The 16,674-nt window shown below is 41.5% G+C and overlaps 1 protein-coding gene across 2 annotated transcripts in view; it reads right to left on the bottom strand.

Annotated features, from left to right (window-relative positions):
• Positions 1 to 14,897, bottom strand: part of Chn2 (chimerin 2) — a 304,571-nt gene extending 289,674 nt beyond the window's left edge. Inside the window, exon 1 of one of the 2 annotated variants that reach the window (XM_047560115.1) lies at positions 13,842 to 14,897. In XM_047560115.1, the coding sequence (XP_047416071.1) occupies positions 13,842 to 13,890 (49 nt within the window). In that variant the 5' untranslated portion in view covers positions 13,891 to 14,897. The remainder of the gene's footprint in view (positions 1 to 13,841) is intronic. The other variant, XM_047560117.1, reaches the window with a different exon arrangement.
• Positions 14,898 to 16,674: the final 1,777 nt, after the last annotated feature.

Genomic DNA, 16,674 nt, shown 5'->3' with positions numbered 1-16,674 from the left:
CATGTCAGCTCTTTGATTAGAAACAACAAAAAAGCCAGTGGAAGATATCCTTGGAAACATCTGCATGGGCACCTGTCTGGTAGGGGCATCAGGAGGCAGCAACAGATGCATCACTGTATTCATAATAGTCAGGAGCACCAGGGACATAGTGGAGACACTTGGTTCCTGGATGACTCTTGTTCTACTATAAGGGCATAGGAGTTGTGCCCAGGGTTTGGAAAGCTGGATAAAAATCTAATTAACTAGTCATGAGAAATGCAGTAATTGCTTTATCCAGCACTGCCAAAGAAGACCTGCTGTTCCTCCCCATTCTTAGGTCAGAAAGAGGATGCCATGACCTTTGGGCGTTGTGGGAAGGGAGGCGTTTGTTTAGTTGAGGCTGAGCTGACCTTGGAAACCAGCCACAGAGAACAAGTCCCTGTGTGCCCTTGTGTGCCCACAGGAGGGGATCAGTGGCTGGAAGTAGAGAAAAGATACACGTGGAAATAAAAATGGGAAAAAAATATTTAGATCAGATGCAATGAAGTGCATTTTTCTCTACTTCCTTAAGGTAAAAGCAAACACGACCAGAATATCTGAGACAGACACACCTGGGTAGCATTTCAGTCTAGCAAAGCACTCTGAGTGCCACACTGAGATGAAGTGTTGATGACGTTGGTGATGCTCTCGGCAAGTATGACAGAAATGTCTCCTGTCTGATTATAGGCATCCAGTCCAGGACTGACTCATGGTTTTTGGGTTTTTTTTTGTTGTTGTTTTTTCATTGGCTCATCTTATAATCATTTTGCCTTATTCTTACTGTATCAATTTTTGGCATTTTTAAAGTATGTTTTAAAGGGATATAATTCACATATCCTACAATTCATCTGTTTAAAATGAACAATTTGATGACTTTTAGTATATTCAAATAGTGCAATCATTACCACAGACAAACAGATCAATTTCATTAATCCAAAAAGAAACCCATATCCATTAGCAGTCACTCCCTATTTCCCTCCAGTCCTCCCAGCCCCAGGAAAAAAACAAATCTATTTTCTGTTTTCATGATGTGCCTATTCTACAGGTTTCATAAAAGCAACAGAACACAACATGCAGTCTTTTATGACTGGCTTCTTTCATTTAGCGTAATGTTTTCCAGGTTCATTTCTGTTGTAGCATGTAAATTACTTCAGTTTAAAAATATTTCTCTGCAGATTTTCATGTGGAACTCTATGTTGACTACCTAAGTTTCCTAATTTTCCCTGTTCACTTCTGAAATGGGCTCGTGAGCTGCAAATCACATTAGGAAGTCCGAATACAGGACTTTCGGGGAGTCTATTGCCACTAAGTGCAAAAATAGATGAGTTTCTTTTTTTAAAAAATTATTTTTCTAAAAACGGGTGAAGGTATGTAGCTAAAGTGAACCCATAAGGGGGTCCTCACAGAGCTGATTTGCAGACAAAAGAAAAGGAGGGGCTAGGTTGGAACTCCTATATCACAGCACTTGGCATGTAGATGTACCCATTCAACCAGCATCTAGTTACTAAGACCTTGAGCAAGACACTGGGAACTCAGCAATGAATAAAGCAAACATAGCTCCTTATGTAAAGTTTGTGTTTTAAAGATACATGGCAAAATTATTTTTAAAAGAAAAGCAAGACAATAAGAAAGTTGAAGGTAGTGGTTACCTTTGGAGGGAGGAAATGAAAGAAGATGGAGAAAGGAAGGGAGAAGAGTACAAGGGAAGATTCATTGATAGGTAATTTTCCTAAATTGGGTGATGGTTTGCTTGTGATTGTATTGCTTTGCTTTATGATTTGCATGTTTATGATAGAAATTCTTTTGCATATTCAGATAGTCCCTGATTTAATGATTTTTCATTTAATTATGGTGCAAAAGCAATGCATTCAGTAGAAATAGCACTTCAAATGTTGAGTTTGTCCCGGCTAGAGATGTGCAGTAGATACTCTGTGGCAATGCTGAGCAGTGACAGTAAGCCACAGCTCTCAGTCAACCCCTTGACTGTGTAATCCCAGTGACTTGGGAGGCTGAGGCCTGAGGATTGAAATATTGAGGCCAGTCTTGGCAACTTAAGGGAGGCCATGTTGCTAAGCTATGATGTGTGGTTGGTGAGGTATATTTGGTGCATTTTCAACTCAGGATATTTTAAATTTACAAGTTTATTGAGATGTAATCTCATCATAAATGGAGGAGAATCTGTATTGATTTACTTACATTTTAATTTAAAAAAGAGCCACTTCTCTGGATGGGAATGTATAAATAGCAGTGTTCCAAGCTAATTCAAAATATCATTGGGATTGTGACACGCATATCACCTTCTTACAGAGTAGAAAAATTCTCAGCTAGTGCAATTACGCTTCAAGTTTTTAAAAGGCTATTAAAGAGTAAAATTATGTATTGGGGGGAAATTTTTTTGGATATCTGAGAAGATCATGAGCTCTGAATGATCACTTGTCCCTAGGAAAGAAATCTGTAAAGCATCTTTTAGAATGTGAACACTTGAAACCAGAGATTTTTATGTTTTGTTTCATATTTCAATGTTCAAGTTTCTTTCACAGACATTTACACATCTGATTCTTACAGCTGGTATTATTAGTTCATTTTATGGATGAAAAAGTGGAATCTCAAAGAGGAACAGGTTAACAGGGCCAGCTGGTGCTGGTGCTTGGACTAGATCCCTGACTTTCAAGTGCTTGTCACACAACACCACCCTTGAAGTTCACGGTTCAGATGAATCCACGTTTATTTACAAAGCCCAAGAATGGATGTTAGAAACAAGTTTCATAGAGTTAAATTTAAAGCTACAGAAATAAATACCAATCCACTTGATGGGGAGAGAATGGATGGAACTCATTACTATAGAAGGAACCCACTGAAACTCCAGATGGACTCCAGGAACTCTTGAATGGCAGTTTTACACACAGCTAGTTAAGAAAGTAACATTCAGTAGGGTATCTCTTTCCTGAAAGGCTGCTATGCATTTTTACAAAATACTCCTACTGCTATGACTGGGGTTAGAATATAGAACCAAATAAGTACTGTGGCAATCATTTTGTTCTTGAGACAAATGACATTCTAACTCAAAATCATGTTTCACATATGCATTTGCTGTGGATTCTTGTAGGATTTGCTGTGGTCGTTCCTAATCTTAATTCTTTCAGCAGCATTTACAAAGTCCCTGCCAATTGCTTTTTCTTCTGAGGAAGAACTCATATTTAGAAAAAAGGCACATGGGTTAGGTCGACTGTGTAAAACCAGCACAGGGTTCTCATGTGGCCAAAGTTCAGTTCTAGGGCATATTCACAGAGAGAAAAAAAAAAAGTCTGTGCCCTGGTCACTGAGTACCTTCAACCCTACATATTGCTCACAAGAGAGATAGCAGAGACGACACCTGGCTGGAAACAACCAGAAGCTAACTCAAAGGGCACACACTGAGGGAGACAGAATTGTGTACTCTTTGCATATGAAAGCCAGGAAACAGTATTATTTACCTAATAAACATGGTTTAATGTTCTCGTTGTCTGTGGGGACCAGCACTGTAAAACAAAATGGCTAATTTTTCTATAATAAAGTGAATTTAAATGAGCAACTTAAATCAATATTAGGCAGCCAAATTATGTGTATTAATATCTACACATCATTAACATAATCCCAAGTGGATTCTTTAATTACTAAAAGTAATGCTAGGCTTGACTTGCATTTCCCTTGATATTAATGTGTATATATGATACAAATTCAGTTAGAAATAACTTTTGTTTGAAATCTAATCCACTTCCACTCTCTGCGTATGCATAGATACACCAAAACACACACTACAGATATAACCACTCGTGTGCACACACATTACACATTTACAGCAGAACACCCCTGTGCTAAGGCTATCAAATGAGTTTTTACACAAGTAGAGAGAAAACATATCCCTTGTTTCCTCAGCTCCTTTCCAACTTCACAGCAAGGCTTTCTTTGGAAAGAGTGGTGTACATAAATCTTAAGTCTGGAGTTATAGCAAATCTAAAACAAAGTAACAAAAAGCAAAATCTGTCTAAACAGGAATCTGACAAATGTCCCAAACTGTCCCTCTCTGTGGCACTTCATTTCAAAATCAATGTAAGATTCAAGACCTGAGAATTGAGGCTCAAGTGCCTTAAGACAGAGGATACGCTTCTGGGCTTGCAAAGTATACAGAACTGCAACCGTGGGAGTCACTGGGCAGTGAGTCAGCAAGTTGGGTCTGGTGGATTCTGTAATGAAGGCTAGGGCATCCTCACTGCACTCATTCAGACCAGGCTGTTCAACACAAAGATAATGTGAACCACACATGATTCCAAATATTCTAGTAGCGACATTAAACATACAAAAATAAAGTAAAATTACTGCTTGTAATTGCAGTGGCTCAGGAGGCTGAGGCAGGAGAATCTCAAGCTCAAGGGTAACCCCAGCAACTTAGCAAGACCCTGTCTCAAAATAAAAAATTAAAAGGCTGACAACGTTGTTCAATCATACAGTACCCCTGGGTTCAATTCCTAGTACCAAAAATTTTAAAATAGGGGCTGGGCTGTAGCTCGGTGACAAAGTGCTTGCCTAGCCCATGTGAGGTTCAATGAGGTTCAATCCTTAGCACCACATAAAAGTAAACAAATAAAGGCATTCTGTCTATCTACAACTACAAAAAACATTTTTTAATTTTAAATATAGTAAAATTACTTTTAAAATTCATTTCATTTAATCTAAATATTTCAACATACATTCGAAATCTTAAAAAGTTATTAGCAGGATATTTTGCATTTTTGTGTTTGTTTACACCATCTTTAAACTCTGTGTTTTATACTTCAGCACATCTCAATTTAGACTGGTCACATTCATGAACCAGTAGCCACATGTGGCTGCCATATTGAACAGGGAAGTTTAGGTGTTAAGAATCGGACCCTTATAGGCAATACTGCAGAAGATGTATTCCCAAAGTCATACCCTTGCTTCCTATTTGTTTACTGTCCCAATATGGTCTCTCAGGTTTATTCCTTGCAAGTAAAATCATCATTAGACAAAAAGCATTTTACTTTGCAAGCGTGATATTTTATGTGAAATAAGGAAGTGCTAGGTTTCCTTTCCTTGAAACTTAGCCAGTATTGTGGGGGCACAGAGGGCAGTAATGGGCATGATGAAATACAGGAAATGGGCCTCTGATGAGAAAAGAATTGCCTAAGATCATCACCCCAGTGATTTTGTGATTCATACTGCCCTACATCTATGATCTGAGTTCATTCCAATAAAGAATAAGCCACACATGCCAGTCTTTCTGACTCCAGTGGCCTCAACATCCACCTCTTTCTTGACAGTTGTTTGACACTTTAACGATATCTTCCACCTTTACACTTTGTTGTACTTGAAGATGGTAAAAGAAGTTCAAGGAGGAGAACTGCTTCCTTTTCTATGGAACTGTCATGTTTCAGCATCTTATTTGCATACATTTTCTCCCAATTAAATGAGCTTAAAATTCCAAAAGCCAACTTTATTTTCTAAAAAAACCAATGCATTCACATTGCCCTGTATGTGGGCCTTTTGTTGAAGCAAAAGACTTCTAGCCAAACGGTTCGCTGATGGCCAGGTTGGTAGAAAATCTCTTTTAAATAACATGCTTGGACGTGCCATAGCAACCTCAGTCCACACATTTACAATTTTCCTATTTTCTTTATGATGTTTTGGAAGAGATACAATTGTAAGATCCAAACTTTTTCTGGACATGGACACTTTTTTCCTCTTGGAGGGTGAAATTACAACTCACTGGATTTATTTCAAGAAGAAATTGAGTTACCATTAGGGACCCAGCAGACCTTTTTTAAAAAAAACTTGAATCAAGCCTCAAGACTAGAGGAGTTTTACAGACATTTTAATTATTCTTCCAAGCATCATTCTCTAGCTGTCATTCCAGAGTTTCCCTCAAAGTTATAACAAATTACATTTTCTTAATGTCATTTTATGAAATATAAGCTAAAGAGCAAAAGGAATAAACACAGAAATAGGAGCGCCTTTGATCAAATTTTCTATCCTTAGCTTGTTAATTTTACTTAGGTCTTAGAACTACACCAGTGCTGTTCCACAGAATTTTCTGTCCAATGATAAAAATGTTCTATATCTGCATGGTCCAATATGGCAGCCACAGGCCATGTGTGCTGTTGAGCATTTGCAATATGCCTAGTGCAAAGAAAGAAATGATTTTTTTTTTTTAATTTAAACATAAGTAGCCTTCTGTGGCTAGTGGCTCTAGTTGTGGACAGTAGAGCTCTACAGTTGGTCCAGGCCTGGCTCAATTAAGTCTTTGTACCTCCATAGGCACAACAGCCTTGAGATCTAAGCCCCATTTAAAACACAAAGCACTTTATGACTTCTTTTTAGAAAGTATTAAATAATTAAACAGAACAGCCTCCATGAAGCCAGACAGGGGGAAAAAAAAATCTGCAACAGATTCTCTAAGGATGATGCTGCTCTTTGGGATGAGCCAGGAAGGGGTTGGAGAACTGATGTTATAGGAGCTTGGGCCCCGGGTGACAGCTCTGGCTCTAGCTCTACCAGCAACTAGCGGAGAGGCACTGGACAGTCCTGAGTGTCTGGGACCCTGATCTTACTTACACAATGTTAGAGTCTGTTGAACAACTTCCAAGGTCACTCCTCACTCTAGACCTATCAGTCTAGCTTGTATTAAGGATGATGGGAATTTAGTATAGTTGAAGTTCTGGTATTGTGATACCCCCTGCTTCACTCTTCCTGCTAAGGATTGCTTTAGCTATTCTGGGTTTCTTATTCTTCCAGATGAATTTCATAATGGCTTGCTCTATTTCTGTGAGGTACACATCTTTGGGATTTTAATTGGAATTGCATTGAATCTGTATAGCACTTTTGGTAGTATGGCCATTTTGACAATATTAATTCTGCCTATCCAAGAACATGGGAGATCTTTCCATCTTCTAAGGTTTTCTTTAATTTCTTTCTTTAGTGTTCTGTAGTTTTCATTGTAGAGGTCTTTCATCTCTTTTTTTCAATTGATTCCCAAGTATTTTATTTTTTTCGACGCTATTGTGAATGGGATAGTTTTCCTAACTTCTCTTTCTGAGGATTCATCACTTAAGAATAAAAATGCATTAGATTTATGAGCATTGATCTTATATCCTGCTACTTTACTGAATTCACTTATGAGTTCTAAAAGTTTTCTGGTGGAATTTCCCAGTTCCGGAATTTAGACATTGTTTGATTTAAAATAATACTTTGTAATGCTAATGTTATACTGCAAAAGGGGTGAGACTGTGTTGATGTTAATAGGCCAAACTTCAGAAATAATGCAATGCTGTAATTTTGCCATAATGAATTCAAAGAGAAACCCCCACAAAGGTGTATGATTAATTATAAATGAGGAGGAAAGCAGGTTATTTGCACAAGCAGCTGGTGGTTGGCTTACCCGAGATACACAGCAGGAAGTTTTCTCACCTCAATAAAACACTCTTATCCCAGGACTTGTGTGACTCAGACCCCAGTGGACAATCACAGAGGTCCCTGGCAGATCTGACTGTCTCTGGGGTCAGCACATTTCTAATACAAGCCAGTTTACTCTAGCTTGGAAACTTTAAGTAAACCTTTGCATTTGTTAGTAACTTTGAGACATGTCAGTGTGTTCTGTCGCATCAACCAAGATGCACCAGAGACACGGGTATCCATCTTGACCCTCTGACCTGAATTCATCTAAGAGACAGACTAACAGCTTCCTTTCCCATATGCCGGATGGAAGGAGAAACTGGAAGATGCCCAGGGTTTGGAAAATGTTCACAATGAAGTAAACCAAATACAAGATTTATGAAAACATCTTTATATAGAAAATAGACAGCTTGGGGTGGGGAGAGAAGAAAGAAAGAAAAGAAATAGGGAGAGGAAAAAGAAGAAGAAAATGGCAGAAAGGAAAGGGGAAGGAAGGAGGGAAGAGAAGAAAGGAAAATGGAAAGAAAGGAAAGAGAGATGGAAGGAAGAAAGAGAAGAGGGAAGGAAAGAAATAGAGAAGGAAAGTGGGGAGAAACTCATTTGTTTTGAAAATTAAATGACATTTCAGAAGTCATGTGATGCAAATGCACTCATAAAAGATAAATGATTGGTGGGTGATAGGTGGATGCTGTTAATCATCTAGCACTAAGTCCGTTTTTCTTTCTCTGTATCTATCTTGGCAGGAATCTTGATCATCTAGCAGATAACTCTTTTCCAAAACATACCAATGTGAGATTGCTTGCATATAGGTTTTCCAAACCAAATGTCCACTTATTTTCACCATTGAACACAAATAGGAGACCCTACCAAGCAGCAAACGGCCCTCAGCGGGGTTGACACTCAGGCCAAGTCCCAGGTGGCTGGTCAAAGAACACAATGTCCAGATAAACCATACACAGATTGGCCTCGGTGTTCACATCCCTCAAAAGTGGAATAAATGACCTGGCACGGTGGCACACACCTGTAATCCCAGTGGCTCAGGAGGCTGAGGCAGGAGGATCGCAAGTTTAGAGTCAGTCTCAGCAACAGCAAGGTGCTATGCAACTCAGTGAGACCCTGTCTCTAAATAAAATACAAAATAGGACTGGGGATGTGGCTAGTGCCCCTGAGTTCGATCTCTGGTATCCCCCCACTGGGAAAAAAAAAAAAAAAGTGGAACAAATTACAGATTCATCCCATACACTTCATAGGTTTAATGGGGGAATCCACATATCAGCAAAATACATAAATCAGTAGGCCCTTTGTCAAACACTGCAAATATGCAATATTGTGTTAACTTTCCAGCACTGTGACAAAACACCTAAAACAAATCACCTTGAAGGAGGAAAGAATTATTTTGGTTCGCAGTTTCAGAAACTTCAGTCCACAGTCATTTGGCCACATTACTTCTGGGCCTATGGGAATGCAGAACATGACGGTGGGCGCATGTGGCAGAGGAGGTCTGTTCACCTCATGGTGATGGTGGGGGAAGCAAAGAGAGAGGAAGGAGTCAAGGTTCCAGCATCCCCTTCAAAGTCACACCCCCAGTGACTTAATTTCCTTCTCCAGGCACCATCTCCTAAAGGTTCTGTCATCTGCCTGTAGTGCCACCTGAGGAGCCAGCCTTTAACAGGTGGCCTTTGGAGGACATTTAAGATTCCGACCATAACAGATACACTCAAAAAAACTGTTTTTACTGCTCAGATTCTGTATTCCTGGATCCATCTGAGTGACTGCAAAGGGACAGTGAAGGCATGAAAATGAGGTCTGGAAAGGCCACCAGCAAAACAAGGACCAATGATCCTCATCTGAGTAAGTGATTTCTCTCTCAGGGGTAATTTTAGCTTTCCAATTTTATTTGCAATGTTTTAAATCACAATTTTTGTGCACGTGACTTAAAATAATAAAGGTAATCAAACCTTTCTGCCAATCTAGGTGATTGTGAAATTTAGTTTCCAACAGTTATCATTAAAACAAAGGCAAAGCCATTTCTTTCACACATAATTGAATCTTCTAGAAGAAAACTTCTGGAAAATCCAAAGGCCCAGATGAGAACTTCTCAGTGTGAGTGTCTGTTTTAATGATACGATTTTGTAGTATCAGACCCCTATAGTCTCTAATTATACATACATAAGTCTTTCCAGAATTACTATAGTTTAGTTTTGCCTTCTGCATTCAGGAATATGGGAGACTTGTCACTAGTCACAATCTGCCAATACTAACTAAGGAAAATTCCTATTTTTCATTTCTAGGGTCAACACCAGTGTGACTACAGAAAATAGCATTATTTATCTGGCCCCCAATATTGCTGTATAAATCCAGATAAATAAATACTTCAGTCCATTCAGGAATGTTCTTTTCCCAATTACGGTTTTGATGACTTGGTGCACAATGCTGATTTTTACCTTTTTCTATTTGCATTTTAATTTAAAAAGTCTTTGTCAACTTCATTTTTATAATACTGTGTGCTTGTGTTTTCAAAATCTTTACTTCTTATCCTGGGGGTCTCTTTAATATTTAATATTCTACCTTGTTCAGTTACTGGAAATATCTCATTTATTTATTACTTTGCTTGGGTTCATTTTTTTCTTGACTCTGTGAAATTATCCATTTGACGATCCCATCACTAATGCCCCAAAAGTTCCTATTTCAATTATAAAAGCAAATGTAACCCATGATTATTAAGAAAACTGTTTTGCAAATCATCCATTGTTTATTTCAGAATATAATCAAGTACAGTTAGATTAAAAGCTTAAGGACTTTTTTTTTTTGCAATTTTAAAATAATGAACGTAATCAAACCTTCCTGCCAATCTAGTTGATTGTACAATTGAATTACCAACAGTTATCATTAAAACAAAGGCACAGCAATTTCTCTTATATCTAATTGAATATTCTAGAAGAAAATTTCTGAAGCATTCTCAGAAAATATATTTTTAAATTAATTTTAACCCGATTATTTAATTTGTTATCTCTCGGTTGGTAATGCTGAATAAATGACACACTTGGGTGATGCAGTTAAACAGCAGCAAGTGAACAACTATTCTCAGCAAAATCAGATGACTTTGAGCTTAATATTGAGTAAATTATTGGAGCTTTAGTCTTTGTACAATTACAACCAAACCTAAATCTCCTCCATCTATTTCTCTAAGAAAAGCTTAACCATGTTGAGATCCCCTTGGCCTGTGCAGCAATCAACTGTTCCTTTTCTAGTGCACCATGGCCCAGCTATGTCCTAGGGCTTCCTGTTCCATCAAACCCACTGCCACCTGAACAAAAAGAGAGCCTCCTGCATTAGCAGTAGCATGAACTGATCCAGCAGTTCTGTGCATGCTGCTGCCTACGGGCCTGTCAACCTGACTTCCAGGGAAGAGTACCCCTATGGAAAAGGATTAAAGCCCTAAGGAACTTGAATAAGGCCATAAACTTCCCATCTCCAGGCTTTTGCCTAAGCTCTTCCCTCTTGAAATGCCTTTCCCTCTACCTGCATTCTGGAAAAACCCTACTCATCCTTCAAGGCCTATCTCATTTGTCACCCCCAATGGCTGCTCCAAACTGAGGAAATCATTTCCTTCCCCTGCAGTCTGCTCCCCAGAATTCACTTGATAGAACTGGAACATAGGTTCTTCTTTGCTGTGGGCTCTATTTCCCACCGTAAGGGGAAGAATCTCAATTCATCTTTCCAGTCCTATGGAAAAGTTTCCATCTTTTCCAGAGCTATGTCTGAAACCTGGAAAAGACTCAATAAATGTTTGTTTAATGAAGTCAAAACTCAAGATCAAATTTAGCTTATGATGAAAGAAGCAGATTTTATGTGTGTTGAATTCATTTCTGCACCTAAAGTCTAAGACAATGAGCACCCTCTTCTCATACCTCAAAGGACAAAAGTTTTTGCACCAAGTACCAACCCCCTGCTAAATATTTTACACTCCTTATCTGAATCCCCACAACACTCCCCAGTCTCATTTATGGAAGAGAAAACTGAGGCTCTAAGAAGACATCTCCAAGATACCCAGCTGGTTGGTGGTGGAGCCAGAATTCAGACACGGATCCTAAAATACCAGAGCTAAAAGGAATCCTAGAATTATCTTCCTTACATAACCTCCTTGAAGTTGAGGCTTATAAGGGACCACCAGGCACATAGTAGGCCCTTGAATATGGCAATTAATAGATTGATGAAGTTGCCTAATTTCTCAGACTCTGGCCTTTGCCGGAGAGAACACAGCTGCTGAGACAAGCAGGCTCTATTCTTTCCTGCCCAACACCTCTCACAGGTGTGAATTGCTTGTGTCTTCTGAATTATTCATGATCCACACAATGGTAAGTGTGCTTAAGAAGAACTATGATTTTATATTTCTCAAGACAAAATGCCTGATGAATTGGTGAATTAGCCAATATATAAGATAGGTTGATTCACACCAAATAATAAATCCATGTCCACTTTTCTGAATTTCAGCTTTCAAGCAATTTCTTAGTTTCTGCTAGGATTAAAAACAGTGATACATAAAGCAGGAAAAAGAACAATCATAAGCATCCCTACTCTATCTGCAAAGCAATTTCCATCATCCAAAGCTTATAGTGTATTGCCTTAAACCAACATATTCTTCCAAGGGCTGGGTTAGGATCTTCAATCAGGTTTCTTAAGCTATTTAAAGATCTGAATATTCAGATGCCATGGCATCTGCAATTTATGCCACCAGTAAATCGTGTGATAACACTGTCTCCTTGTCCCTCCATTCTTCTTTCCCTTTGCCACCTCTCCCCCACCAGTTCACTTTTGAGTGGGCAGTTTTCTGAGAGGCAGAACCATATGCTAATAGGAAGCCAACATCACTGTATTTTAAATTCAATGTTAGTCAACCAAAATGAATTGAAGAGCAGCAGCAGTGGTTTGAGGGTACTAAAAATAAGCTGCAGCATTTGCTGAGTTCTCAGAATTAAAACCACAGGCGGTCAACTTGTTGCTGCTCTTAATAAGATATGACTGTTCTGCCCCATTGGCTGCTACTACCAGAAACTTGAACTATATGGTACACCTAACAACACTGTTTTTTATTAATTGGCAGGGATAGATAAAGGAAGTGCCATTTCCCTGGAACCGAACCTGCCAAGAAAGATAGCAGATGGCTTTCAAGAAATCACCTTGTGCCACATCACAATTGCACCTTAGTTAAACTCACCTTTCATTTATGATTTAATTAGTTACACATCTAGGGATGTGGTTCCCTTTATGCCCGGCTTGCTGTTCAAGACCTTTAAAAGGTATTTCTTCCTGAGAGTTTAAATTTTGGATAATACAAAGGAACACAATAAGACATAATACAATATTAATATATTGAGTATTTCTGATAGGACTTCAAGATCTTGACCCTTGAATACTGTATGCCACACTAAATGTCTTATCAGCTATTCCTTTAGGGTTTGTTATTAAAGTTTTCAATGACCAGAGAGGTAGAGGAATTCTGACTAATGCATCATTCTGATTAGAAACCTGTCATACTCAGAAGCCAGTGGGGCTGCTACCCCTTCGGATTCATTAGCAATTTTTTCTCTTCAATTAGACCTGCTGATCAACCATAGAAAAACTGAAAGAATCCCTCCCTTTGCCCAGGCACACTTAAAAAGGGGTTGGGATATACATTGAAAGTGAAATTACAGAATATTATTAAGAAAACGTCTAAGAAGTCACGCAGGAAAATTTCACACACACACACACACACACACACACACACACACACACACTTGTAAACGTGCCAAGAGTCAGAGGCTGGGTTGGACTTCCCTTCCCCTCGTCCGCTTCAATCAGGACCAGAAAGACACAATCTCTTTATTGCTACTATCTCAAACCCATGCACCAAGCGAGTGTCTTCACGGAGCTAATTTCTGAAACAAACAAAGAAAACCAAGTGTGCGAGGAGCGAGGGTTTGCTCCCCTCTGCTTCAGATTTGGGTATCCAAGGTAGCGGGCGCGGCACCGCAAACAGGTCTGGGCGCCCGGCTTCGCCCTAACCCTTCCCCGCCCCGCCAGCTCTGCTCCAGCTGCGCGAGAAAGTGAGAGCCTGCCCTGCTCCTTTGCCGCTCGCCCGCTGCGCCCCAAGCCCCTAAACCACAGCGCCCGCACACTAAGGGAGCCACTGCCCTCCCACCTCTGCGCTGTCAGATATCAGGCGCCGAGGTGCTATGGGCACCCAGCTGCTGGCAAACCAAACAAGTGTCACACTGGACCCCTGCCCCGACTCCCAGTGAGAGGGCAGCATGGCCACAGGTAGGCTTTCTCCACCCTGGGGTGCAGGGCGCAAGACCTAGCGCGGCAACCGCGCCCGACGAGTTGAAACTCACCGGAGGACACCGAGGAGCCGGACAGGCTAGAGTTGCTGGACGCTGCCATCTCCCCGCGCCCCGCGCGTCTCTGCTCGTTCAGCCCTGGTGTGGGCGCCACCGCCGCTGCCCTTGCCCGGCTGCTCGCAGCTTCCGCGGCCCCCAGCCCATGGCAAAGTCCTGGGGACGCGCAGAAAGCACCAGCCTCCGGACTCTGCCTGCACTTCCTGCTCCACCAGATGACGCGCTGCTGCCGCCGCTATTTATTTGTGGTTTCCGTCCCTCTCCGCGCCTTTGCACGTTTTCTCCGGGTGTCAGGGGGTAGGTGGGAGCCAAGGGAGGCCCAGGGGCGGCCGGGGCGGTTGATCGTGTCTCTAGTCGACCCTCACTGCCGTCCACGCTCCCCAGTGCGCGGCTGGGACCAGGGCGCCCGGGCGGCCCCGAGCCGCCCCGCAGCTCCCCGCACCCTCCCCTGGGCTCCCGCCTTCCTAGCCGCACTTCGAGCAGCCCGGGCAAAGGCGGCGGGAGACAGACAGACAGAGCGACCTCCCCCTTCTCCCTCCGCCCCAACTCCGCTCGCGCTCACACAAAGGAAGGAGAGGAGACGCGGGCGCTCGGGGGCTGGTTCAGCTGCCGCGGGCTTGACAGCTTCTGCGACGGGGGCTGCAGGGGGAGGATGCAGACTACAGGGTGTGGGGGGACACTGGTCACAGGAGCGACCCCCGAGGTGCTGGGGAATGCGGGCCGAGACCGGCTGCCGTGCGCTGCGCTGCTCCTAGGATTTGAAGGGAACGAGGGTTGAGGGAGGCGGTGGGGCTTGCCGCGCCCGGCTGGTCTCTGGAACAGTGAGTCTGAGCGGGTGGGGGATCCAGAGGGCGAAAGGCGAGATCACTTAGGACAGGGTGCTGGGCAGAAGGGGACTTGGATGCCAAGGAAGCTGTGGAGCGCCTCTTCCACTCCCCTTCAAATTGTCCTTTGTTGCTCTGGAACTGATGGCCCTTGCCCTGCAAGAAGGTGCGTTTCCTAAAACACCCAAGAATTCTCGCCACCTACACTTAAAACCCGGACCACGGACAGTGCCCAAAGGGTCCACTGGACTTCTGAGGCTGGCCTTCAAAGAAATAAAGAGTTCCAAACGTGTCATCAGGCCTACACAAAGCCGGTGTCAAAGAGAAAGAGACTCTCTCACAGTGCCTCGCAAAGGAGCCTCACAAAAGACATAGCACTTGGCTGCAGGTGACTGTGCCCTTTCAGGATAAGAAACTGCTTAGGTGTGTGAGAGAAAGCCACTGGAGCGCAAGGTGTATACCTTCCTCCTGTATTTAAACCTAAATTAATTTCACTGGGAGGAAATATCATGCAGATTTTTTTAAGTCTATTTCACGCTCCCAGCAGGGTAATCGGTTCTTTCAATCCTGAAGCAACAGAAAACTGTGAAATTTGAACAGAAATTGTTAGATCAAAGGAAAAAGCAAACATTAAAGGAATGAAAGTACTCTCATTATATAACAAAATGGAAAGTGTTCACATTGGGGGTAGTTCAATTTTTAAAAAAACACGTTTAAAAGGACATAGTCCATTTAAAAATTATCAGGAGTGTCACAGGAAGCCAGTCAGGTCCTAGGGGGATCCACACTAAACCAAGCACCTAACACACAGTGAATAATAAATGTTAAATAATCACAATATGCACTCCTGTCGCATTTTCTAGTTGATTTAAACTATTTTAAAAAACTTCCCTCCAGGATACCATCCCAGTGTGACCTCTCAGTACGGTCTATTTTTCTTTTTTCTTCTTTTTTTTTTTTTTTTTTTTTTAATACAGATTGCTGAGGAGTGAAAGACTTATGAGCACTCTCTACTCACATTGGACCATGTCTTCCCAGCCTCATCTGCCTGGATCTTGAAACAGCCCTTTGTGGTACAAGGAAACCCAAACACCACTAATTCCCCTACCCCCACCCCATTTTCTTCTTTTTGTGCCTTCAGGCTTGATGCAGCCTCTTCCAGATCCCTGTGGGGACATGTACCCTTCATGCCCTTGACCCCTCTGTCCAAATAGGACTTCCTGTTTCCCCAGAGTTCTTTTGAAGGAAGGCAGTCTTTATTTGTTTGACTATAATCCATATGTCCCTTCAGATCTTTAGATGGTAGACTTGGCCGTGTCACCTAAAAGGATTGTTGCCATCTGACTTTGAGAATGACAACACCTGAGTTCAAACTGTGGTTCTGCCACTTATTAGTTATGAGGCCTTGAACAGTTACTTAGACTCACTGAGTCTCAGTTTGTCCACCTGCAATGAAAATACTGATAATGTGAAATGTTGTGAAGATTAAATAGGATACTATGTGTGAAGCTGCAGTATACCTGGAGTCGTTTGTGTTCTGCAAGTGACTATAAACTATTTACTTGAAAGATGGAATCTGTGGTTTGCACAATTTTTGCTTCCTCCACTGCCATGGGGAGATAACTAATCAGCAGCAATTTAGGCTACTGGAGAAATGTCTCATCTTCAGTCCAAAGTTTATGTCTTTTTGGTCCCAAATTGAACTGTGGGCAGTGGGTTTCATTACTCATCTCTGAAGTCTCAGAAGAATGTCAGATTCTGTTTGGATGATAGAATTTGCCTTCATAGAACTTTGGTTAGTTAGAGAAATCGGTTAGTTTTATTATTCCAGATTGATAGATAAAAGGGCAGCGGGACACTTACTGTGAATGCCCAACCCCCAGGCCACCACCTGCACTGTACAAAAGTAGAGACTCAGTAAGGTGCGGACCAGTCTGTTGATAAGAGATGGACAATAACTCTGAAGCCCATTATTTTGAAGAATAAGCACAAAGCTCCAGATTCAG

The sequence above is a fragment of the Sciurus carolinensis genome, chromosome 8 (assembly GCF_902686445.1).
Source record: "Sciurus carolinensis chromosome 8, mSciCar1.2, whole genome shotgun sequence".
Lineage (NCBI taxonomy): Eukaryota > Metazoa > Chordata > Mammalia > Rodentia > Sciuridae > Sciurus > Sciurus carolinensis.
Note: the sequence above shows the minus strand (reverse complement) of the source record. Positions and strands in the feature narration are given on the sequence as shown.